General features: G+C 42.5%; 1 protein-coding gene across 12 annotated transcripts; it reads right to left on the minus strand.

The window, feature by feature from the left end:
* Window positions 1-550: 550 nt before the first annotated feature.
* On the minus strand, window positions 551-24,535 carry LOC105419376 (homeodomain-interacting protein kinase 1-like). Of its 12 annotated transcripts, XM_029832577.1 has the most exons (12): window positions 11,508-12,078; window positions 11,069-11,405; window positions 10,792-10,932; window positions 10,053-10,203; window positions 9,767-9,853; window positions 9,520-9,678; window positions 9,237-9,412; window positions 9,022-9,142; window positions 8,826-8,945; window positions 8,540-8,626; window positions 8,285-8,451; window positions 7,030-7,982 (listed from the first exon to the last, which is right to left on the minus strand). In XM_029832577.1, the coding sequence occupies exons 6-12, from the start codon at window positions 9,604-9,606 to the stop codon at window positions 7,127-7,129; spliced, it is 1,614 nt and encodes a 537-aa protein (XP_029688437.1). In that variant the 5' UTR covers window positions 9,607-9,678; window positions 9,767-9,853; window positions 10,053-10,203; window positions 10,792-10,932; window positions 11,069-11,405; window positions 11,508-12,078; the 3' UTR covers window positions 7,030-7,126. The 12 variants fall into 12 exon arrangements, 6 of the variants coding, with proteins under 6 accessions (XP_029688440.1, XP_029688435.1, XP_029688437.1 ...); XR_003887518.1 differs by lacking the exons at window positions 7,030-7,982; window positions 8,285-8,451; window positions 8,540-8,626; ... (7 more) ...; window positions 11,069-11,405; window positions 11,508-12,078 and adding exons at window positions 551-725; window positions 805-970; window positions 1,652-1,817; ... (6 more) ...; window positions 22,185-22,211; window positions 24,416-24,533; XM_029832575.1 differs by lacking the exons at window positions 8,285-8,451; window positions 8,540-8,626; window positions 8,826-8,945; ... (6 more) ...; window positions 11,069-11,405; window positions 11,508-12,078 and adding exons at window positions 19,398-19,818; window positions 20,122-20,288; window positions 20,377-20,463; ... (5 more) ...; window positions 22,185-22,211; window positions 24,416-24,535 and having other exon boundaries at window positions 7,029-7,561.
* Window positions 24,536-25,629: the final 1,094 nt, after the last annotated feature.

Below are 25,629 nucleotides of genomic sequence, written 5' to 3' on the forward strand. Positions count from 1 at the left end.
ACACAATGGGCCTTATTCACCAATATGTTCTTAAGAATCTTCTTAGATTCTTTCTTAAGTTGTTCTTAAGAAGTTCCTTAAGAAAACCCTACGTCAGATTCATCATCGCGTTCGTAAGCCTCAGAATTGTTCGCAGCTGTGTTCTTAGATTGATGAATGCCATCTACTTGTAAGTTGAGAGTGTGTGCCAGGTGAATCTAATTAACATACTATTAGCATAAGTCACCACCCACTAATGCCCATAAAAGGAACTGCAGCAGGGCCCTGTAGACAGAGCAAAAAGCAGCAAAATGCCCAAAGCTTGCCTCTCCACACCTGATTTCTGACACCGTGTTGAACAATCAAGAAAGGATGGCTAACACGCTTGATAAAATTGCCTCAACCCTGATGACTATAGCCAACACAATTAAAGAAATCAATGAGAATGTAAAAAAATAAGAATGTAAAAAAAATAAACGTGTAAAAGCTGTGCTCTGAAACCGGTCTCTCTTATTTTTTCTTTTTGAAGTGAATCAAGACTGTTAGACTGAAATTGTGACAATAATGCAGTTTATTCACAAACGGGCAATTAATTGCACTCGAACGTGAACCGCGTGCCTGCAGTCTGGCCCCATCATTGCGTCAGGACGCACATCCTCACGGGGTTGTGGCTGAGGGGGAAGAGGGACACCACGCTTCATAGCGATGTTGTGCAGGACACAGCAGGCCATGATTATCCCACAGACCTGTAATGGTGAGGGAGAGTCATAAATTAGATGAATAAACGTAATCTAAGCAGATTTTATAACAAAAATAAATAGTTACCTTCTCCGGTTTGTACAGCAATTTGCCACCTGCTGTGTCCAAACACATCCAGCGCCCCTTTAAAATGCCGATGGTGCGTGCGCGCATGCATCTGATTGAATAAAATTTCCCGTGGAGTCTGAGGGTTGGTCAGTGGTGTCAACAACCAGAGCATATCCTCGATCCCCTAATAAAATAAATCAAGATAAAATCAAATAAAAAGACAGTTTTGGCATGGTTTCCAATTTTGTTGATTAATGTTAAGTCATTGGCACATTTACGTAATTTTAAAATTCTCCGTAAATCACCAAAAATAGGAAATAAATAAATAAATATGACATAATTATCATTGTAATATTGAATTTTATTGAACTGCACAAGAGAAGAAAACACAACCATGCCAACATGTCGGCACTGAAATGTGCGTAAGAGTACTCCTGAGTGTTCGTAGGATTTGTTCTTACCGACACATAAATCCGGGATGAGAAGAAAATCATGAATGCCACAATCTTCGTAAAATATTCGTAAATGGGACTTAAGAACAAATTTGCTCGTAAGAACGGTTCGTGAATGAGGCCCAATGTGTAAATTAAAAAGTGTACAATAACAAAATATACTCCTTGATTTTTGTACAAACATTTGCATGTTATTGGCCCAATTAATTTTTACAAGTTTCAAACTTAATTTTAATGCTAATGACCAGAAGGCTTTAACTGGTACAAATATTACATCTAATTAATGATACACAGTACTCAGGAGAATCAGCTATGTAGTGGGAGTTCACTGTGCTGTGTGGTTTGATATGTCTCTTTAAATGTTTCAAAAACCTATAACCTCACTGATATCAAATAGAAATAATGTCACTCACTAGTCTTTGCTCTCCACTGTTCTCAGGTGCCCCATTGTTATAAAGTCATGCTGCAGGGCTTTCTCATGAGAGATTCTCAGACGATCATCAAAGTGGAATCATTTCTTAAGGAGATCATAAAGAGCCCTGCGTCCTTCATTTCATTTTTGTCATCTGTTGGATTTGCCTGCCATTGGAATTAGTGATTTAATACAAAGATAATCAATCAGGAACAATGGGCCAGATTCACGAAGCGTTCTTACGAACAAATTTGTTCTTAAGTCCCACTTACGAACAGTTGACGAAGATTGTGGCATTCACCAATTTCTTCTTATCCTGGATTTATTCGTAGGTAAGAACAAATCCTACGAACACTCAGGAGTACTCTTGCGCACATTTCAGTGCCGACATGTTGGCATGGTTGTGTTTTCTTCTCTTGTGCAGTTCAATAAAATTCAATATTACAATGATAATTCTGTCATATTTATTTATTTATTTGTTTATTTCCTATTTTTGGTGATTTACGGAGAATTTTAAAATTACGTAAATGTGCCAATGACTTAACATTAATCAACCAAATTGGAAACCATGCCAAAACTGTCTTTTTATTTGATTTTATCTTGATTTATTTTATTAGGGGATCGAGGATATGCCCTGGCTCCCTGGTTGTTGACACCACTGACCAACCCTCAGACTCCACAGGAGTTTTATTCAATCAGATGCATGCGCGCAGTCGCTCCACCATTGAACGCACCATCGGCATGTTAAAGGGGCGCTGGATGTGTTTGGACACAGAGCCACAACCCCGTGAGGATGTGCGTCCTGACGCAATGATGGGGCCAGACTGCAGGCACGCGGTTCACGTTCGAGCGCGATTAATTGCCCGTTTGTGAATAAAATGCATTATTGTCACAATCCGAGCACAGCTTTTACACGTTTATTTTTTTTACATTCTTATTTTTTTTACATTCTCGTTGATTTCTTTAAGCGTGTTGGCTATACTCATCAGGGTTGAGGCAATTTTATCAAGCGTGTTAGCCATCCTTTCTTGATTGTTCAACACGGCGTCAGAAATCAGGCGTGGAGAGGCAAGCTTTGGGCATTTCGCTTTGGGCATTTGGCTGCTTTTTGCTCTGTCTACAGGGTCCTGCTGCAGTTCCTTTTATGGGCATTAGTGGGCGGTGACTTATGCTAATCGTATGTTAATTAGACTCACCTGGCACGCGCTCTCAACTTACGAACAGATGGCATTCATCAATCTAAGAACACAGCTGCGAACAATTCTGGGGCTTACGAACGCGTTGATGAATCCGACGTAGGGTTTTCTTAAAAAACTTCTTAAGGACAACTTAAGAAAGAATCTAAGAAGATTCGTAAGAACATATTGGTGAATCTGGCCCAATGAAATTAATTATAACTGGTTAAAAAAAAAAGAGTGCTTACCGAAAACAATTGTTTTAGAGAATATCTAAAACACTGAGGAACGTAATTGAAGTTCTTTTCTATTATGTGATCCTGGGGCTTCTGCTCAGGAACCTGGTGGCAGCGATCGACAGCAGGTGTGTCAGGATCGGCATTACCCCGTTGTCACTCTGGTGTGTCCACAAGGGAGAGAAATACAAGGAAAGACACCATGAGAATGTTATTGTTGCAAAAACATTTTCACAATTGGGAAAAAATTCTCAGGGGTGCAGAGGAAAGATCTCTGCAACAGAGAAGTAGGGGATCCCTGAAATTACAAAAGGTCACAGATCAGAAAGGTGCAATCGAATTGTGTGTATGGACACAAAAGACAAGACTCGATTTTCGAATGAGCCAATATTAGCAGCCACCTGAGAATACCGATTATTAGCCATTTGGAGTCACATGCAGATCTTAATTAATTAATATCAATTACGGCAGCATTACCAGATATTAGCAACGTGGACCACAAGAACAATGTAATGAAAATAACACAGAAGCAGTCAATTCTTTACACTGAGACAAAGAATATTGTGATTGTGAAGCTTTAGCTGGAATTAGTTCATTTAGCAGTAGTGAAAGTAATTAAAACGAGCAATGCGATGTAGGAGATGCGTACTTATGTGAAGCGCAAGGGTGGGACTGTATCAATTGAAGTGGCGGTGGATTCACGTACAATGGGAAATTTGAAAGCTGCCATTTGAAATAGTGTTATTTTCCCAATTAATGTGACACACACAGGCAGCCCCTCCCATACCCACAGGCTGTGAGCTGCTCCACCCCTCCACCCCACACACAGATTCGCGATCAGGACCACCCGTAGTCAAAAGCCGTTTTTGACTGCTTAACACCGTCCAAATATATGGAGTCTGAGCATGTTAGAACCACAAGACTTTGAAATATAACCGTGTCAAATTTCATAATTTTAGCTTACCCGGTGACAGAGAAACGAGTTAACCATGAAGCGTTTGTCAGTTCTGAGGCATTTTCCCCGCTCTCTTCTGCATTGAGTTACAGTTTTTCTCAATTGGTTTGGTACATTTCTCACATCAGAATTGAAATTCTCAAAAGTTCTTGTTCAATTGTCACATCATCATGCCATTTGTGCAGATGAAAAAGGCAGTTTCTCGTTGCATTGAACAAATTGCAAATGCTTTTGTCCATCCATGCAAATGATTGTGTACAATTCTCAGTTTTTTCGTACATTATCAATTGCTTTTGTCATGCTAATCAAAATGCTTTGTTATAGGAATCTATCAAATAGTCTCTTTCCCCAAAACATTTAGGCTATAGTTCATCATATAAGTCTTCACATGCAAAATGATTTACCAAGCCATCATAACATGTCAAGCATATATACATTTCCATAAGACATTTGTCTGTAAATATGATCTAAATTGGTACATTCCTCCCAGGTGAATCTAGACTTTCTCTAATGAAAAGAGTTGATCAACCAATGATCGACAGTTTTCTGAATGAGCTCAAGGGAGCATCTCATGAACAATCTACTGGGGAGTATATAGGTAACCAGAGCACAATAGAAAGTTACAATGTCTGACAATGGAAGGACAACAGCCAAGAAGAAGGAGAGGAAGAGGGGTGAGGCTGCGTGGTGGAGGAGTAGGAAGAGGAAGAGGCAGAAGAGGCGGACACATGCGTGTTCCTGATGAAATCAGAGCAACACTTGTAGACCATGTTTTGAATCATGGGCTGACTACGGCTGAAGCGGGGAGAAGGGTGCAGCCAAATGTTGGCAGAACAACTGTGTCCTCAATTATTCAAACTTTCCGCAGAGAGAACAGGTGTGTAATCTAACAGTATGTGCTAAATTACATGGAGTTTACTGTATTTACATGTCAATACAGTAATGCCCCATACAAAATTACAGTAGCCTATTCCACTGATACTCTATACAATGCCATTGTGTCTTCCTCAAATTTGTTTTGGTTGACATTTCTATTTCCCACATAGGACTGCAAGACAAGTACACAGGGGTGGTAGAGGGCGGATTTTCACACCACAGCAGGAGATGGCTATCTGCAACATTGTTGTGGAAAACAACGCCATTACACTAAGAGAGATACAGACTACTATTTTGCAGGACAACGACACATTTGCAAACATCCAAACAGTCAGTATCTCTACCATTGATAGAGTGCTAAAAAAACAACACATGCGCATGAAACAGCTATACACTGTCCCATTTGAAAGAAATGGTGAGAGGGTGAAGGAGCTGCGCTACCACTTTGTCCAGGTACAACTTTTATTCCAAAACCATATATAGATATGTCCTCGCTTGTAAGTCGCTTTGGGTTTACAGTAAAAGGTGTCTGCCAAATGCAATGTAATGTAAAGATGTACACTACACTACTGTAAGTGTGGCATTTGCACATATGCTATGGCTGTAGAAAAGAAGATGCAATATGTCATATACGTTTGATCTAACTTCTTTTGCAAATGCATGTAATGCAGTAATTCCAAAAATAACATTTTGTCTTCTGTATTTAGCGCATGATGGAACTGGAAGCTAGTGAGCCACCCTGTCACTTCATTTACATGGACGAGGCTGGCTTCAATCTGACAAAGCGCAGAAGACGGGGTCGAAACCTTATTGGACATCGAGCCACCATTGATGTGCCAGGCCAAAGGGGTGGCAACATAACTATGTGTGCCGCAATATCAGATAACGGTGTGCTGACACACATTCCACTGATGGGTCCATACAACTCTGAACGTCTAATAGCATTCCTAGACACTTTGTACAGGGATCATATCCTAGGTGGCCCAGCCGAGAATATGGCCCAGCCCAAATATGCCATAATATGGGACAATGTAAGCTTCCACAAGTCAAACCTAGTAAGGCAGTGGTACGCAAACCATAACAGAATGGTGATGGAGTTCTTACCACCATACTCCCCATTCCTCAACCCTATTGAGGAATTTTTCTCAGCCTGGAGGTGGAAGGTGTATGTCCGAGAGCCACACACACAAGTGACCCTTCTGGCTGCAATGGATGCAGCATGCCAAGACATTACTGCAGATTCCTGCAGAGCATGGATTAGGCATGCAAGAAGATACTATCCACGCTGCCTTGCACGGGAGGACATCAGGTGTGACGTGGATGAGAATTTGTGGCCTAACAGACAGGAACGGGAAGAAGCTGAAGATCAGGATTGAGATTAGAATTTGGGGAGTTGTTCATATTTTTTTGTTTACCTACTGTATGACCTATGTTTATATTTTTGACCTATGTTTACTTACGTATTGTATTTCACCTTTGTTATGTGCAGTGCTGTCTTTTTTTTTTCTTTACGCACTGCAATGTCAATGTTTGCCAATAAAGAAGTCATTCTGTAAATGTGAATCTTGTCTTTTCCAATCAATCTTACACATATACATTATATGAGGTCAAATGTACAACACTTGTCATCACACCTAAACCACATTTTACATCAACATGTCCCTTCAAAGTGCACTATTCAATTGCCAACATGACTAATGAATTTGACTGTCTTATCCGTACACAATGACACAATGATTAAACATTCTGATGGCACTGACAAGTATATTGACACAAAAACTTGCTTTTGAGGGATGGACTAAGGATTTTGAGCAAGAGACTGGCTTTTGCAGGTGATCCACGGTGTTTTGCTATTTGTTCAAACTGTTTTGAGAAATGCACTTGATCTTCTGCAAATTGCAAGAATGATTGGAAAAATGTACCAAAGTGATTGAGAAAAACTGTAATAGGAGATTTGAGCGGAACAGTCGGCGTTTTAGCTCATTTCACGGGGCACTGGTTAATTTAACGTCCCCAAACCGACGATTGCGAATTAGTCGAGGATTATATTTACAAAATGATGGGTTTTTTTGTTTTTTAATCAATCTATGAGCTTTTTTGTGCTGGATTCCACTTTTTGTGCCTAGGAGGCACACCCAATGAATCAACACACTATCACAATCCATATCTTCTTTAATAATACAAACCATAATTCAAGCACAGACAGAACACCCACAAGTCCTTACACTCACACACTATTCAACACAGTTGACTTCCATGCAGCTACAGGATACACTCTTTATATGCCTGCAGACTTTGGCAAACCATTTAGAGACTTTAACCCTAAACACGCGTTTCTTTTTAGGAGGTGATTTGCTGCCGTTTTCAGAAGTTGTGGCATCAGAGTAGTCACAGGAGTCACTACAGGAGACACCCTCTGATGAATAGCTGTCAGCTTCAGAGGATGCACCATCAGAAGTTCCATTACTGGAGACTGATTCTTCCTCACATAATGAGGTATCATTTTCAACTGAGGTATCTGCACAAGAAGTATCACTAATAGACTCTTCAGAGGACTCTTGTTGCAAGGACTCTATGTATTCCACTGGGCTCTCCGTGGATTTAGTATCACAGATTTCCTTCTGTGAGGACTCACTCTCTTCTTCCACTTGGGACTCTGTATGTTTGTCCTTATTGGCCTCCCCTTCAGTTGACTTACTGTTAAGAGAAAGGCACAGAAGCTCCTCTGAGAAATTAATGTCTTTTTCTGGTAAGGTCCCGATGATTTCTTTTTGTGAGGGCTCACAGTCTATTTCCTCTAGAGATTGTGTGAATTGTCCTTTCAAGGACATGATGGCTTCTGCCTCAGAAGTCTCACTGGTTTCTGCCTCAGAGGACTCGCTGCATTCTGCCTTGAACACTTTTCCCATAAAGGATTTGATGTCTCCTTCTTTGGTGGGCTTCTCTTCCTTCTCCAAAGTCTTTGCCTCTTTCTGAGATGACCTTCTTATTTCTGATTCAAATAAGTTCTTTTCGTTTCTCTTCTCATTTGAATTATCAGCTGAAACCTCTGTGAACGCCAAACTGTTCATTTTTTCACACATTTTCAAGCTGCAAAAAACACAATGTGTAAATTAAAAAGTGTACAATAACAAAATATGCTCCTTGATTTTTGTACAAACATTTGCATGTTATTGGCCCAATTAATTTTTACAAGTTTCAAACTTAATTTTAATGCTAATGACCAGAAGGCTTTAACTGGTACAAATATTACATCTAATTAATGATACACAGTACTCAGGAGAATCAGCTATGTAGTGGGAGTTCGCTGTGCTGTGTGGTTTGATATGTCTCTTTAAATGTTTCAAAAACCTATAACCTCAATGATATCAAATAGAAATAATGTCACTCACTAGTCTTTGCTCTCCACTGTTCTCAGGTGCCCCATTGTTATAAAGTCATGCTGCAGGGCTTTCTCAGGAGAGATTCTCAGAAGATCATCAAAGTGGAATAATTTCTTAAGGAGATCATAAAGAGCCCTGCGGTCCTTCATTTCATTTTTGTCATTTGTTGGATTTGCCTGCCATTGGAATTAGTGATTTAATACAAAGATAATCAATCAGGAACAATGAAATTAATTATAACTGGTTAAAAAAAAGAGTGCTTACCGAAAACAATTGTGTTAGAGAATATCTAAAACACTGAGGAACATCTTTGAAGTTCTTTAAATTAGCTGGACCATATTCAGCTGGTGTCTGAAAGAACAAACCCAACAGTTAGTGAACATACACTTTTCCTGCCCTCCCAGCATTTCAGCAGATAGGAAAAGGATTTGAGATGTTACACCCAAATTCAAATATCCTTGGACACTTGGAAATAGTATGAGTGAGTAATATATTTATGTTTGCAGTGGTGGATAAGATCAGTATCAAAGTGCAGAGAACATGTGCTCACCTTTAATCTCCATGAATAACCAGAATGGTTTGCCACCTTTACAAAATATCTGCTGGTGTACCTCCCAGCATTTAATATGTAGTTTGGGGGCATACCCAGTAGATCTATTATGTGTCTCATCTGTAAACCAAACATTCACATTTGTTAAGAGGACATGCTCTAATTGCCTATAGATATTTTTGTCTAGTATACTTGCGTTTTGATATGATGAGTAATTGCGGATGGTTTGAGGGTTGTATAAAAACAAAAGGATTTGGCCAACTCCCCAAATATCAAGTGGATACGAGAAGGGGAGACTGAGCATAATTTCTGGAGCCCTAAAAACACAAGTCATAATAAAAAAATGTAAAATGTAAAAAATTAAAGAAAAAAAGATAACTTAATAATAATATTACTGCAGGAGAAATAAACCTCAGTCCAGATGCCTGCATGATGGTCCCTGTCCTGGCCTCATGGGTCCGAAGTGCCAGTCCAAAGTCGATTAGTTTAATTTTTAATCCTCTTTGGTCCACTAACATGATGTTGTCTGGTTTTAAGTCGGTGTGCAGGATTCCAAGTTTCTTGAGGTCTGATAGAGCCATAAACAGCTGGAAGAAAATTAAAACTTTTTCAAATTAAAACTAAGATGCTCTGTGATCAATTTATGCAAGTTGTAGAATATTATCACATTAAGGTTTGCTAAATAATAGTTTACCTGCTTTGCAATTGGTCGAATTTTAGACACACACAGTGGTTTGCCTTTTCTTAATTCAAGAGCATCAAAGAAGTCCATGCTCAGCATCTCATACACAAGACTGTTGTGTTAAAGAGTCCTGCGGTCCTTCATTTCATTTTTGTCATCTGTTGGATTTCCCTGCCATTGGAATTGGTGATTTAATACAAAGATAATCAATCAGGAACAATAAAATTAATTATAACTGGTTAAAAAAAAGAGTGCTTACCGAAAACAATTGTGTTAGAGAATATCTAAAACACTGAGGAACGTCTTTGAAGTTCTTTAAGTTAGCTGGACCATATTCAGCTGGTGTCTGAAAGAACAAACCCAACAGTTAGCGAACATACACTTTTCCTGCCCTTCCAACATTTCAGCAGACAGGAAAAGGATTTGAGATGTTACACCCAAATTCAAATATCCTTGGACACTTGCAATTAGTATGAGTGAGTAATATATTTATGTTTGCAGTGGTGGATAAGATCAGTATTAAAGTGCAGAGAACATGTGCTAACCTTTAATCTCCATGAATAACTGACTGCGATTAGGTATCGGGATGAAATCCTTGGACCAATTGTCAGAACCTGCGCTGGTGTAGTGGGACCTGGGTTCCTCCTGGTCCACGACAATGCCTGACCTCATGTGGCTAGAGTATGCAGGCAGTTCCTGGAGGATAAAGGAATTGATACCATTGACTGGCCCCAACGTTCACCTGACCTAAACCCAATAGAACACCTCTGGGACATTATGTTTAGGTCCATCCGGTGCCACCGGGTTGATCCTCAGACTGTCCAGGAGCTCAGTGATGCCCCGGGAGATCGCCCAGGACACCATTCGTCGTCTCATCAGGAGCCCCGATGTTGTCAGTCATGCGTAAAAGCACATGGGGACCACACAAAGTACTGAGAATCATTTTGAGTTGCTACAATGACATTTTGGCAAAATGGACCAGGCTGCTGCATCAGTTTTTCACTTTCATTTTTCACGTGTCTTTGATTCCCCCCCTCTATAGTGTGATCATTTTCATTTCTATCAAATTATGTAGCATCATTTTGATACTAATACATCACCTACTTTTTATCAGGAACGATATTCAAGATCATCCCCCCCCCCGTTTAGATCTGATGTGTTTTCGAAGTGTTCCTCTAATTTTTTGAGCAGTGTATTTATGAAAGCACAAGAAACATAATGCAATAAAGAGCGTTGAGCTGATTAACAGTTTAATGTTCTCCAAACAAATGTAGAACAGCTCACCTCTATCCCTTCAGCAAGAGACACCAAGACAGGGTAAGGCAGGTGTGAAGGAGAGACAGCCTCCACAGCAGCAAGGATGTCAGTGCTGAACCAAACAGGGTTGAGCTCGATGCTGATGTCCTTCGCCACTGGCAAATGAATCTGTAAGAGAAAGAAGAAAAACATGATTGACATATTGCTGACACGCCTGCAAATTAAAAAAAAAAAAAAAAATCAGGTTAAACACACAGACAGTGTTAAACTGGAGTAGAGACTTTGCGTGTGTCCTCATCAGTACCTTAGAGTCTGTTGTGACCGTGGTCCAGTCCAAAGGATTGCAGGGATGAGACATGCGAACAGGTCCCGTCACAACGACCTTCTGACTGAACCGTAATGCAGGAGGAGAGGGCCTGTCAAGAACCTGGGGCTTCTGCTCAGGAACCTGGTGGCAGCGATCGACAGCAGGTGTGTCAGGATCGGCATTCCCCCGTTGTCACTCTGGTGTGTCCACAAGGGAGAGAAATACAAGGAAAGACACCATTAGAATGTTATTGTCGCAAAAACATTTTCACAATTGGGAAAAAATTCTCAGGGGTGCAGAGGAAAGATCTCTGCAACAGAGAAGTAGGGGATCCCTGAAATGACAAAAGGTCAAAGATCAGAAAGGTGCAATCGAATTGTGTGTATGGACACAAAAGACAAGAAGTGCTTTATACAGCAATGTGAAATATTCTCACCCATCCATGCTGAGACGCAATGGTAGTCCTGTTGGAGCAAGTTCTGCAGGGTGGCGTCAGCACTCAGGTGGGAGGGAAGCCGAAGACAAACACCTGGACACCATCCAATCAGTGATTGAAGACCTCTAGACCTTGGACAATGTGTTTAGCTACAGAGATACCAACCTTGCAGAGATATCGACAGATTAATTACACAAATGTGATCGATTTTCGAATGAGCCAATATTAGCAGCCACGTCAGAATACCAATTATTAGTATTAGCCATTTGGAGTCACATGCAGATCTTAATGGGGACAATGGTTTAGGTTACTTTGCCCCCGCAATTAACAACTTAACCAGCACAATGGTAAAAATGTTAAAATAAAACGCTATTGATGTCAGACGGCGTTAATATCAATCACGGCAGCATTACCAGATATTAGCAACGTGGACCACAAGAACAATGTAACGAAAATAACACAGAAGCGGTCAATTCTTTACACTGAGACACAGAATAGTATGATTGTGAAGCTTTAGGTGGAATTAGTTCATTTAGCGGTTGTGAAAGTAATTGGAACGAGCAGCGCGACGTAGGAGATGCGTACTTATGTGAAGCGCAAGGGTGGGACTGTATCAATTGAAGTGGCGTTGGATTTACGTACCATGGGAAATTCGAAAGCTGCCATTTGAAATAGTGTTCGCCAATATTAGCATCCACGTGCGAATACCGATTATTCTGCCCTCGGCTAAGTGCTTTAGCGTCGGCAGCGAGCTAAATATATGGCATCAGCGACCACTCATGAATCGTTCTTTGGTTTTACTAATCCATTTTATTTTGTAAAACTGTGAGAAAAGAATCACAAAACACAACGTTTAGCTCCGACGCAAGAACACACATTCACACTCAATTCTGTGTGCAGAATAACCGACCCGAGGTCCCAACACTAGCAATACGCAGCATTTCGAACAACAACTACAACAGTAAAAGACAACATCAACTTACAGATCATGCCCTTGAAAGGTGCAAAGGTAAAAGAGTGACCAGACTCGATCCAGGAGCAACATATCTTTCATATTCTGCGGCACGTTTTCCTCGTGCTTGACGCACTTCCTGTTTTCAACCTACGCCATTAGATGGTAGTGTAACCAGATTAGCTGTAAATTGAAAAGTTAAATCTGTTGGAAAATAAACCTCCAGAAAAGGAATAAAATAAGAACACAAACAGAGGGACAGAATACCGACTATTAGCATTAGCCATTTGGAGTCACATGCAGATCTTAATGGCGACAATGGTTTAGGTTACTTTGCCTCCGCAATTAACAACTTAACCAGCACAATGGTAAAAATGTTAAAATAAAACGCTATTGATGTCAGATGGCGTTAATATTAATCACAGAAGCATTACCAGATATTAGCAACATGGACCACAAGAACAATGTAATGAAAATAACACAGAAGCAGTCAATTCTTTACACTGAGACTGATGAGAATTGTCTTTATCTTGTTAAAACGGGACATCAGAGGGGGTTGATGATCGTATTTGCATGAAGAATGGGAACTTTGATCTGGCCACCTGGGAAAATAATGGAAAAGAAGGACTGTACAAACACTAAATGGGACTGGAAGAAGAGGACGAGGTCATCCCAGTAGGGGATCTGGATTGGATTGCATGAACATTGTGAATTTGCATGTGTGTTACTATAAAAGACTGGGCCAAGGGATAGTTAGGTCGTCAGACTTCGTGCCCTGACAATTAACTCTGTTGTTGCTAGGGCAGGGGTCGGCAACCCGCGGCTCTGGAGCCGCGTGTGGCTCGTTAGCGCCGCCCTAGTGGCTCCCTGGAGCTTTTTCAAAATATGAAAATGTAAAAAGATGGTGTGAATATATGTTTTGTTTTAATATAATTTCTGTAGGAGGAAAAACACAACAAACATTCTTCAAGTTTTGCTGTAAAAATGTGTATAATAAGTATTTAATTTCAAGATCTCATTACAATCGTGCAGCAGAGTGGTCACGTGCTGCCTCATTCTCTCCAGGATGCTGCAGGGAAAACAAACATTTAATCATGATTGCTCATTATGTATTCGTAGCCTACTGATTATTTTAAAAATAGGCTAATATAGACACTTACAACATGTGTTGCCTTCATAATAAGGTTTTTATAAGGCTTTAATTTATTGCAGCTCCAGACAGATTTGGTTTTTGTTTTTTTTGGTCCAATGTGGCTCTTTCAACATTTTGGGTTGCCGACCCCTGTGCTAGGGATATGAACTGGCCCGGAGCTCTGTAATATTTGTGTCTCGAATTGGTTCTATTGTTAAATACATTTTGAAATTGGTACTTTTCTTCTCGAAGTCTTCATTCAAAGAACACGCGGATTAGCAGCTACACTTGAAAGGTATTGCGATCCAACAAGACAAAGAATAGTGTGATTGTGAAGCTTTAGCTGGAATTAGTTCATTTAGCAGTTGTGAAAGTAATTCAAGATTCAAGAGTACTTTATTGATTCCTTTAGGGGGTGTCCATCAGGGAAATTAGCATCTCCAAAAAAACGTACTGTTACGATACATGGTGGTAGCGGACCCGAACGCAGCGCCAGGACACAGTGGTGGGGAGGTCAAAGGCTTTATTTACAGGGAAGGGGAGCACACATTAACAGAAACAGTCCTCCTGGACCGCAAGGGGATCGGGAGGCAGCGTCCGCCCGTCCCAGGTCCATTGGCGAGTCCCCAAACCAGACGCAGTCCCCCTGGACTGCCGCGAACTCGGAACACCGGTGAGTCCAACACGCCGCAGTCCTCCTGGACCGGCGAGGACTCGGGAGTCCGGCGCAACACGCTCGCCTCACGAACGTGCCCCGAGACACTGAGGGCAGAGGCAGTCCTCCTAGACTGCAAGGGGAGCAGGAGCGGTCCTCCAGGAGACACGGAACAGGAACAGGAGCGGCCCTCCAGGAAAACCGGGAGCACAGGAATAGGAGCGGCCCTCCAGGGCAACAGGAACACAGGAACAGGAGCCAACACCAAGGAACCCAAACAAGCTCCCACACTAGACCAACAAACATACTCCCTACACAAACAGACACCCCGGCACTGACAGGCAGGCACAACCTGCTTAAATAGGCAGCAAGATGTAAATTGCCTACAGGTGCGCCCGCCTGCAGTGCCAGCTGCACCCAATTGTGCTCAACACCACACCCTGCAGGCCAAAGACAGACACAAACCAGAAATCCCAACACGTACAGCACTGTACAAAAGTACCCACCACCATTACACACCATTAAACCTATTAAAAATAATAAAAATAGAATAAAATAAGAAATAAAATAGAATAAATTAAAAATAGAATATAAATATAAAACTATAAAAAATGTAAATAAATGAAGAGGGGTTGAACAGTCTGATGGCTCGGGGGATGAATGAGTTCCCCAGTCTGTTTGTCCTGAATTTGGGGAGGCGCAGCCTCTGGCTGATCAGGCTTCTCTGGCTGTGGATGACAGTGTGCACAGGGTGGCGGACATTGTCCATGATGCTCCGCAGTTTGTCAATAGTTCTCCTCTCTGCCACTGTCGCCAGAGGTTTCAGCTTCATCCCCACCACCGAGCTGGCCCGCCTGATCAGCTTCTCCAGCCTGGAGAGGTCCGCTTTTGTCACACTCCCCCCCCCCTAGCACACCACAGCGTAGGACAGGATGCTGGCGACCACAGATTGGTAGAACATCCAGAGGAGTTTCCTGCAGATGTTGAAGGATCTGAGTCCCCTTAGGAAGTACATCCTGCTCTGGGTCTTCTTGTACAGCTGCCTTGTGTTGCTTATCCAGTCCAGCCTATTGTCCAGCCACAGCCCAAGATATTTGTAGGTCTGCACGCCCTCCACCTCCTCCGTTCCTATCTGAACTGGCCTAGGTCTCGGTCGGTCCCTCCCAAAGTCAATGACCAGTTCTATAGTTTTGGAGGTGTTGAGCTGCAGGCTGTTGTTGTGGCACCAGGCCACAAAGTCCCTCACCATGCACCGGTACTCCTCCTCTTCGTCGTCTCTGATACATCCAACGATGGCTGGGTCATCTGCGAACTTCTGGATATGACACATTTCGGAGTTGTAACAGAAGTCCGAGGTGTACAGAGTGAAGAGGATGGGGGACAGCAGTCCCCTGTGGAGCACTGATGCTGCTGACCACAGTGTCAGACGTGATGTCCTTCATCCTGACGAACTGCGGCCTGTCGGTGAGGTAGCTGGAGATCCAAGCAACCAGGCAGGGGTCCACTCGCATCTGTAGAAGCTTGTCCTGTGTGAGAAGAATTATTGTTGTTATTACTATTATCGTTTAAATGCTAGGATGAGTAGATTTAGAGTGTTTAAGGAATGTTTAAGAAAAGGAATGTATGAGTGTTTGAATCAAGTATTGGAGCTGTTATGTACCCAGCACTAAGAGGTACCATGTTCAAGGACACGAGGAAGTCGTAAAGATAGGAAGAGAAGGAATCGTGAGGTCAGATTGACATAAATCCTGTGTGCACCAAATAAAAGAGGTGAGCGAGCAGCAGACGAACGGAGTTGACAAAGGAAGCTTGAACTGCTGCTCGACTCTCCCTTGCAAGGAACTCCTGTTGTTTGCGTGGTTGATCTGAGTCTGGTGAACAAACAGTGTGGGTGATCAAAACTTCACCCATACACCTGTAGGACAAGGGGCTGGATCGTGTTGAAGGCACTCGAGAAATCCAAAAAGAGGATTCTCGCTGTGCCACTCCCCTTGTCCAGATGCGAGTGGACTCGGTGCAGCAGGTAGATGATGGCGTCTTCTACACCGACCTTGTCCCGGTAGGCGAACTGTAAGGAGTCCTCAGCGTGCTGCACCTGGGGCCTGAGGAGGTTGAGGAAGAGCCGCTCCAGAATCTTCATCAGATGTGAGGTGAGTGCCACCGGCCAGAAGTCGTTCAGCTCACTCGGTCTGTTCTTCTTGGGGACTGGAATGATGCAGGACGTCTTCCATAAGGTGGGCACTTTCCCCAGCTCCAGGCTGAGGTTGAAGACCCGTTGTAGCGGCTCCCCAAGTTCAGCAGCGCAGGTCTTGAGGAGCCGGGGACAGACTCTATCCTGGTCAGCTGCTTTTCGGGGCCGGAGCTTCCTCAGTTCTGACCCTCACCTGGTCAGCCGTGAAGCAGGGAGGATGTGGGGATGGTGAGAGCAGGGGAATGGGGGTGGTAGAGGGTGGAAGGGTGGTAGGAGGGAGGTCAGTAGAGAGAGGGGAGGTGGAGGAGGGAGGAGGGGAGGTGGGGTTGGGGGAAGTTGTGGTGGGTGGCGGGTTGGAGGGAGGGGGGGTAGAGGGGAGCTGGGCTGCTAAGGTGGGGGGCAGAGGATTGGAGTGGAGTGGGCTGACTGAACCTGTTGAAGAATTGGTTCAGGTCGTTTGCCCTCTCCACTCCACCCCCTTCCGTGCTGGTCTTGGCTTTGTGACCAGTGATGGTCCTGACACCTTCCCAGACGTCCCGCATGTTGTTATCAGCCAGCTTCTTCTCCACCTTCTTCCTGTAGGTGTTCTTCGACTCCTTCAAGAAACGTTTCACTTCCCTCTGCGCTTCTTTCATCTCCTCCCCTTGACTTCCTGTGTTACCCATGGCTTATTGTTAGGATAACACTGTACAGTCTTGGTGGGGACAACCACATCTACACAGAAATTGAGGTAGTCTGTGAGACGGTCGGTCATCCCATCTATGTCCTCTTTATGTTCCCCCAGCAGTACATCCCAGTCCGTGGTGTTAAAGCAGTCCTTCAGAGCCTCCTCTGCTTCAGGAGTCCATCTCCTGATGGAGCGGTGGAGGCTGCCTGCCTAATTAAAACGAACAACGTGATGACGGCATTAATATCAATCACGGCAGCATTACCAGATATTAGCAACGTGGACTCCAAGAACAATGTAATGAAAATAACACAGAAGCGGTCAATTCTTTACACTGAGACAAAGAATAGTGTGATTGTGAAGCTTTAGCTGGAATTAGTTCATTTAGCATTTGTGAAAGTAATTAAAACGAGCAATGCGATGTGGGACATGCGTACTTATGTAAAGCGCAAGGATGGGACTGTATCAATTGAAGTGGCGGTAGATTAACGTACAATGGGAAATTTGAAAGCTGCCATTTGAAATAGTGTTATTTTCCCAATTAATGTGACACATACACGCAGTCCCTCCCATACCCACAGGCTGTGAGCTGCACCACCCCTCCACCCCACACACAGATTCGCGATCAGGACCACCCGTTTTCAAAAGCCGTTTTGGACTGCTTAACACCGTCCAAATCTATGGAGTCTGAGCATGTTTGAACCACAAGACTTTGAAATATAACCGTGTCAAGTTTCATAATTTTAGCTTACCCGGTGACAGAGAAACGAGTTAACCATGAAGCGTTTGTCAGTTCTAAGGCGTTTTCCCCCGCTCTCTTCTGCATTGAGTTAATAGGAGATTTGAGCGGAACAGTCGGCGTTTTAGCTCGTTTTACGGGGCACTGGTTAATTTAACGTCCCCAAACCAACGATTGCGAATTAGTCGAGGATTATATTTTCAAATGATGGTTTTTTTTTTGTTTTTTAATCAATCTATGAGCTTTTTTGTGCTGGATTCCACTTTTTGTGCCTAGGAGGCACACCCAATGAATCAACACACTATCACAATCCATATCTTCTTTAATAATACAAACCATAATTCAAGCACGGACAGCACACCCACAAGTCCTTACACTCACACACTATTCAACACAGTTGACTTCCATGCAGCTACAGAATACACTCTTTATATGCCTGCAGACTTTGGCAAACCATTTAGAGACTTTAACCCTAAACACGCGTTTCTTCTTAGGAGGTGATTTGCTGCTGTTTTCAGAAGTTGTGGCATCAGAGTAGTCACAGGAGTCACTACAGGAGACACCCTCTGATGAATAGCTGTCAGCTTCAGAGGATGCACCATCAGAAGTTCCATTACTGGAGACTGATTCTTCCTCACATAATGAGGTATCATTTTCAACTGAGGTATCTGCACAAGAAGTATCACTAATAGAATCTTCAGAGGACTCTTGTTGCGAGGACTCTATGTATTCCACTGGGCTCTCCGTGGATTTAGAATCACAGATTTCCTTCTGTGCGGACTCACTCACTTCTTCCACTTGGGACTCTGTATGTTTGACCTTATTGGCCTCCCCTTCAGTTGACTTACTGTTAAGAGCAAGGCACAGAAGCTCCTCTAAGAAATTAATGTCTTTTTCTGGTAAGTTCCCAGTGACTTCCTTCTGTGAGGACTCACTTTCTTCTTTCACATGGGACTCTGTATGTTTGGCCTTATTGGCCTCCCCTTCAGTTGACTTACTGTTAAGAGAAAGGCACAGAAGCTCCTCTGAGAAATTGATGTCTTTTTCTGATAAGTTCCCAATGACTTCCTTCTGTGAGGACTTACTCTCTTCTTCTACTTGGGACTCTGTATGTTTGTCCTTATTGGCCTTCCCTTCAGTTGACTTACTGTTAAGAGAAAGGCACAGAAGCTCCTCTGGGAAATTGATGTCTTTTTCTGGTAAGGTCCCGATGATTTCTTTTTGTGAGGGCTCACAGTCTATTTCCTCTAGAGATTGTGTGAATTGTCCTTTCAAGGACATGATGGCTTCTGCCTCAGAGGTCTCACTGGTTTCTGCCTCAGAGGACTCGCTGCATTCTGCCTTGAACACTTTTCCCATAAAGGATTTGATGTCTCCTTCTTTGGTGGGCTCTGTATGTTTGACCTCATTGGCCTCCCCTTCAGTTGACTTACTGTTAAGAGCAAGGCACAGAAGCTCCTCTAAGAAATTAATGTCTTTTTCTGGTAAGTTCCCAATGACTTCCTTCTGTGAGGACTCACTCTCTTCTTCTACTTGGGACTCTGTATGTTTGGCCTTATTGGCCTCCCCTTCAGTTGACTTACTGTTAAGAGAAAGGCACAGAAGCTCCTCTGGGAAATTGATGTCTTTTTCTGGTAAGGTCCCGATGATTTCTTTTTGTGAGGGCTCACAGTCTATTTCCTCTAGAGATTGTGTGAATTGTCCTTTCAAGGACATGATGGCTTCTGCCTCAGAAGTCTCACTGGTTTCTGCCTCAGAGGACTCGCTGCATTCTGCCTTGAACACTTTTCCCATAAAGGATTTGATGTCTCCTTCTTTGGTGGGCTTCTCTTCCTTCTCCAAAGTCTTTGCCTCTTTCTGAGATGACCTTCTTATTTCTGATTCAAATAAGTTCTTTTCGTTTCTCTTCTCATTTGAATTATCAGCTGAAACCTCTGTGAACGCCAAACTGTTCATTTTTTCACATATTTTCAAGCTGCAAAAAACACAATGTGTAAATTAAAAAGTGTACAATAACAAAATATGCTCCTTGATTTTTGTACAAACATTTGCATGTTATTGGCCCAATTAATTTTTACAAGTTTCAAACTTAATTTTAATGCTAATGATCCGGAAGGCTTTAACTGGTACAAATATTACATCTAATTAATGATACACAGTACTCAGGACAATCAGCTATGTAGTGGGAGTTCGCTGTGCTGTGTGGTTTGATATGTCTCTTTAAATGTTTCAAAAACCTATAACCTCAATGATATCAAATAGAAATAATGTCACTCACTAGTCTTTGCTCTCCACTGTTCTCAGGTGCCCCATTGTTATAAAGTCATGCTGCAGGGCTTTCGCAGGAGAGATTCTCAGAAGATCATCAAAGTGGAATAATTTCTTAAGGAGATCATAAAGAGCCCTGCGGTCCTTCATTTCATTTTTGTCATTTGTTGGATTTGCCTGCCATTGGAATTAGTGATTTAATACAAAGATAATCAATCAGGAACAATGAAATTAATTATAACTGGTTAAAAAAAAGAGTGCTTACCGAAAACAATTGTGTTAGAGAATATCTAAAATACTGAGGAACGTCTTTGAAGTTCTTTAAATTAGCTGGACCATATTCAGCTGGTGTCTGAAAGAACAAACCCAACAGTTAGTGAACATACACTTTTCCTGCCCTCCCAGCATTTCAGCAGATAGGAAAAGGATTTGAGATGTTACACCCAAATTCAAATATCCTTGGACACTTGGAAATAGTATGAGTGAGTAATATATTTATGTTTGCAGTGGTGGATAAGATCAGTATTAAAGTGCAGAGAACATGTGCTCACCTTTAATCTCCATGAATAACCAGAATGGTTTGCCACCTTTACAAAATATCTGCTGGTGTACCTCCCAGCATTTAATATGTAGTTTGGGGGCATACCCAGTAGATCTATTATGTGTCTCATCTGTAAACCAAACATTCACATTTGTTAAGAGGACATGCTCTAATTGCCTATAGATATTGTTGTCTAGTATACTTGCGTTTTGATATGATGAGTAATTGTGGATGGTTTGAGGGTTGTATAAAAACAAAAGGATTTGGCCAACTCCCCAAATATCAAGTGGATACGAGAAGGGGAGACCGAGCATAATTTCTGGAGCCCTAAAAACACAAGTCATAATAAAAAAATGTTATATGTAAAAAATTAAAGAAAAAAAGATAACTTAATAATAGTATTATTACTGCAGGACAAATAACCTCAGTCCAGATGCCTGCATGATTGTCCCTGTCCTGGCCTCATGGGTCCGACGTGCCAGTCCAAAGTCGATTAGTTTAATTTTTAATCCTCTTTGGTCCACTAACATGATGTTGTCTGGTTTTAAGTCGGTGTGCAGGATTCCAAGTTTCTTGAGGTCTGATAGAGCCATAAACAGCTGGAAGAAAATTAAAACTTTTTAAAATTAAAACTAAGATGCTCTGTGATCAATTTATGCAAGCTGTAGAATATTATCACAGAAAGGTTTGCTAAATAATAGTTTACCTGCTTTGCAATTGGTCGAATTTTAGACACACACAGTGGTTTGCCTTTTCTTAATTCAAGAGCATCAACGAAGTCCATGCTCAGCATCTCATACACAAGAGAGAGCTGACTGTTGTGTTGAAAATGGTCCAAGAGCTTCACAAAGTGTGCATGATTCACACGAAGACTGGAATGGATGCGTTCCAATATCATTTTCTGTGAAGGATAAACATGACTGATAAAAGACCAAAATATGGGCTAGAGAACAATTGTTTTCAAGGAAGTGGTTATTGCCATTTTCAGAAACAATTATTATTGTTTATTAAATTATTTTTCCTTACTTCTCTTTGGCCACTTTCAAATTCCTTGGAATCCTTGATGAACTTGATCGCCACAGTCGCTTTTGTATTCATGTTTTGGCACCTGGCTACTTGACCAAATGCTCCTTCACCTATAATCTCCTGCACAACAAACCCAGACTTCCTGCTGTGTAGAACATCACCAGCACTGACTGTAAAGAGACAATCACCATGGAGGGAAACCATTCAGTCAACATGAAAACATCAAACACACAATTGAAGCATTATCCGTGTCCTTGTAATAATGGCAAGATGTAGCCGTCCAATCCTGGGATCTACTGTATATACCGAGAACTTATTTACAAATAGCATACAAGTGCTGGAATTGGGACCTGATCTACGATGCCAATAAATCCTACAAAACTTAACGTGTATAGTACAGTACAATATTCCTGTTGGGAAAATCAGCAGTGACGCTGCTGTGCCAACTGTGTCATGCGACCTCCTAAAGACATGTTTTACATTATAAATACAGTTTGAAGTCTTACCTTTATTTATTGTTGATGGCATTATTTCTGAAATGAAAATTCAATTTGGTTAATATGTTGGTAATTGTAACAATTTATTAGTAATGTTGTAATCTTGTCAAGAAAAATGCCATCACAATGGGACAGCTGGAGTACTGCCGTGGCTGGTGTACCACCAAAAAGGGAAGGAGGCAGGACCAAATCTAACACTAGACAATAACTACCACATCAAATTGCCATGCCATCAAAATGTCAGGTTGTTGCATTTACGATCATTTGAACAGGTCAAATTTTGTAAGGGTAAGTTTTCTAAATTACATAAACATTGAGAGCAGTCATGCTAAGATAGCTTGTCAAGCCTCCACTAGCCACCATACTTTTGTTGCCTCACTGTACATGCAAGTTTTTGGTACAGTATTGGGTGTTACCTCAGTCAGATCCAATCTAATGCTATTAAAAAGGTCTGTTCTTGTTGCATTAATAGATTTTAGTACACTTATTTTAATTCAGCAGATCCATATACTTTTCTGTAGATATATATAAAATTATAATGTTTACAGTAACTGACTGAGTTTGATGTAAAGGGTTGCCTTTTATCTTCAAAGTATAAGTGATATTACAGTATTAAAGGATTTTTGCATTAATAGATTTTAAAACACTGTAATTCAGAAGATCCATTTATTTTTGTGTCGATATATATAATTATACTACTTACAGTGACTGACTCAGTTTGATGTGAAGGGTTGCCTTTTATCTTCAAAGTATAAGTAATATTACAGTAATGGGGCATCCCCATCCTAAACAGCTAGTCAAGAAACTACCATCACAACCAAAGCTGAGGCTTGTTCGAGGCAGCAGACGATGGTATCTCCTCTTTGGCCATGTCAAAAATTTTGTTTCATTTTCCCTCTTTCTGTCATTTCCCTTCTGGGTGTTGGGGGGGGGGGGGGGGGGGTCGTGTGGTGGACACATAGGGGTGTATCTCACACCCAGGTGATGCATGGGGTGATGGGCGTGGTTAGCCTTTGATTTGATGCACTGTTCGACGCGCCATTTAGTATATTCTGGTGGATGCAGAATAAAGACATCCAAACCATCTGCTCTGTCCGAGTCGTTCCTCATCCTGCCACATTGGTGACCCTGTTTTGAACATGTACGAGGCAGCAGAGATCGTATCTCCTCTTCGGCCATGTCGCCCCAACACACGCAGCCAGCTAGTTTCACCGCGTCCGTGAAGCAGCCTGACTTCTGGCAGAGCGACCCGGCCCCGTGGTTCCAGCATGTCGAAGTGCTGTTCCACCTGCGAGGAGTCACCGAGGAGGACTCCAGATATTATTTGGTGGTCGCGGCTCTGGACCAGCAATCCACTCGCCACGTCATACAGCTGCTGCGGGACCCGCTGCGTGCCGAGGATGTGCCCAAGACTGCGGTGATTACCCCGTTTGGGCTTTTTGAGTTCCTGCGCATGCCCTTTGGCCTGAAGGGGGATGCACAGACCTTACAGACATTACTTCTTTCAGGGGGCCTCAGTTTGTCTCGGAACTCTGGGCATCTATGGCTAGATTATTGGGTACACAGGTTCACCGTACCACCGCGTACCATCCTTAGGCTAACGGGCTATGTGAACGCTTTCACCGTTCACTCAAGGCTGCATTCCGTGCCGCGCTTTCGGATGACAGCTGGGTGGATCGTTTACCTTGGGTGATGCTCGGTTTGCGTTCAACTCCTAAAGAGGATTTGGATGCTTCGCCTGCGGAATTGGTCTTGGGACAACCGCTTCGTGTTCCAGGGGAATTTCTGCCAGAGAGCGGCCTCCTTGTAACTTTCCTGCCAGAAGTTCCTTTTCGGCCGAGTCTACTCTGGCTCCATCCCCCGTGCTCCACTGTTTTACATGGTCGTTTGTACCGATGGACTTGGCAGCGGCTCGCTTTGTTTTCGTACGACGTGACGCCCACCGGTCACCCCTTCGCCCTCCGTACGACGGCCCATTCCGGGTGCTCGAGACGGGGGCAAAGAGTTTCGTGCTTGATATGGGAGGTCGGTCGGAGCGGGTCACATTGGATAGGCTGAAGCCTGCGCATTTGCTGGTTGGGCAGGATGTGCTGTCGGCTCAGGTCCCCCCGTCGGGGCCGTTCTCCTTCTAAGGTCCAGAATGTCCCGTCTGATGATCTTTGTTCTAATTTATAGCCCGCTGTGGACTTTAGTGCTTTATAACAGCAGTGCTTTATAACAGCAATGTAAAATATTCTCACCCATCCATGCTGAGACGCAATGGTAGTTCTGTTGGAGCAGGTTCTGCAGGGTGGCGTCAGCACTCAGGCGGGAGGAAAGCCGAAGACAAACACCTGGACACCATCCAATCAATGATTGAAGACCTCTAGACCTTGGACAATGTGTTTAACCATGAATAAAGCTACAGAGAAACCGACCTTGCAGAGATATCGACAGATTAATTACAGAAATGTGAACAATTTTCGAATGAGCCAATATTAGCAGCCACGTGCGAATACCGATTATTACCATTAGCCATTTGGAGTCACATGCAGATCTTAATGGGGACAATGGTTTAGGTTACTTTGCCTCCGCAATTAACAACTTAACCAGCACAATGGTAAACATGTTAAAATAAAACGCTATTGATGTCAAACGGCGTTAATATCAATCACGGCAGCATTACCAGATAATAGTAACGTTAACCACAAGAACAATGTAATGAAAATGACACAGAAGCGGTCAATTCTTTACACTGAGAGACAGAATAGTATGATTGTGAAGCTTTAGCTGGAATTAGTTCATTTAGCAGTTGTGAAAGTAATTAAAACGAGCAATGCGATGTAGGAGATGCGTACTTATGTGAAGCGCAAGGGTGGGACTGTATCAATTGAAGTGGCGGTGGATTCACGTACAATGGGAAATTCGAAACCTGCCATTTGAAATTGTGTTATTTTCCCAGTTAATGTGACACACACAGGCAGCCCCTCCCATACCCACAGGCTGTGAGCTGCACCGCCCCTTCACCCCACACACAGATTCGCGATCAGGACCACCCGTATTCAAAAGCCGTTTTGGACTGCTTAACACCGTCCAAATATATGGAGTCTGAGCATGTTAGAACCACAAGACTTTGAAATATAACTGTGTCAAGTTTCATAAATTTAGCTTACCCGGTGACAGAGAAACAACGAGTTAACCATGAAGCGTTTGTCAGTTCTGAGGCGTTTTCCCCCGCTCTCTTCTGCATTGAGTTAATAGGAGATTTGAGCGGAACAGTCGGCGTTTTAGCTCGTTTTACGGGGCACTGGTTAATTTAACGTCCCCAAACCGACGACTGCGAATTAGTCGAGGTTTATATTTACAAAATGATGGGTTTTTTTGTTTTTTAATCAATCTATGAGCTTTTTTGTGCTGGATTCCACTTTTTGTGCCTAGGAGGCACACCCAATGAATCAACACACTATCACAATCC

The sequence above is a fragment of the Takifugu rubripes genome, unplaced genomic scaffold (genome assembly GCF_901000725.2).
Source record: "Takifugu rubripes unplaced genomic scaffold, fTakRub1.2, whole genome shotgun sequence".
Lineage (NCBI taxonomy): Eukaryota > Metazoa > Chordata > Actinopteri > Tetraodontiformes > Tetraodontidae > Takifugu > Takifugu rubripes.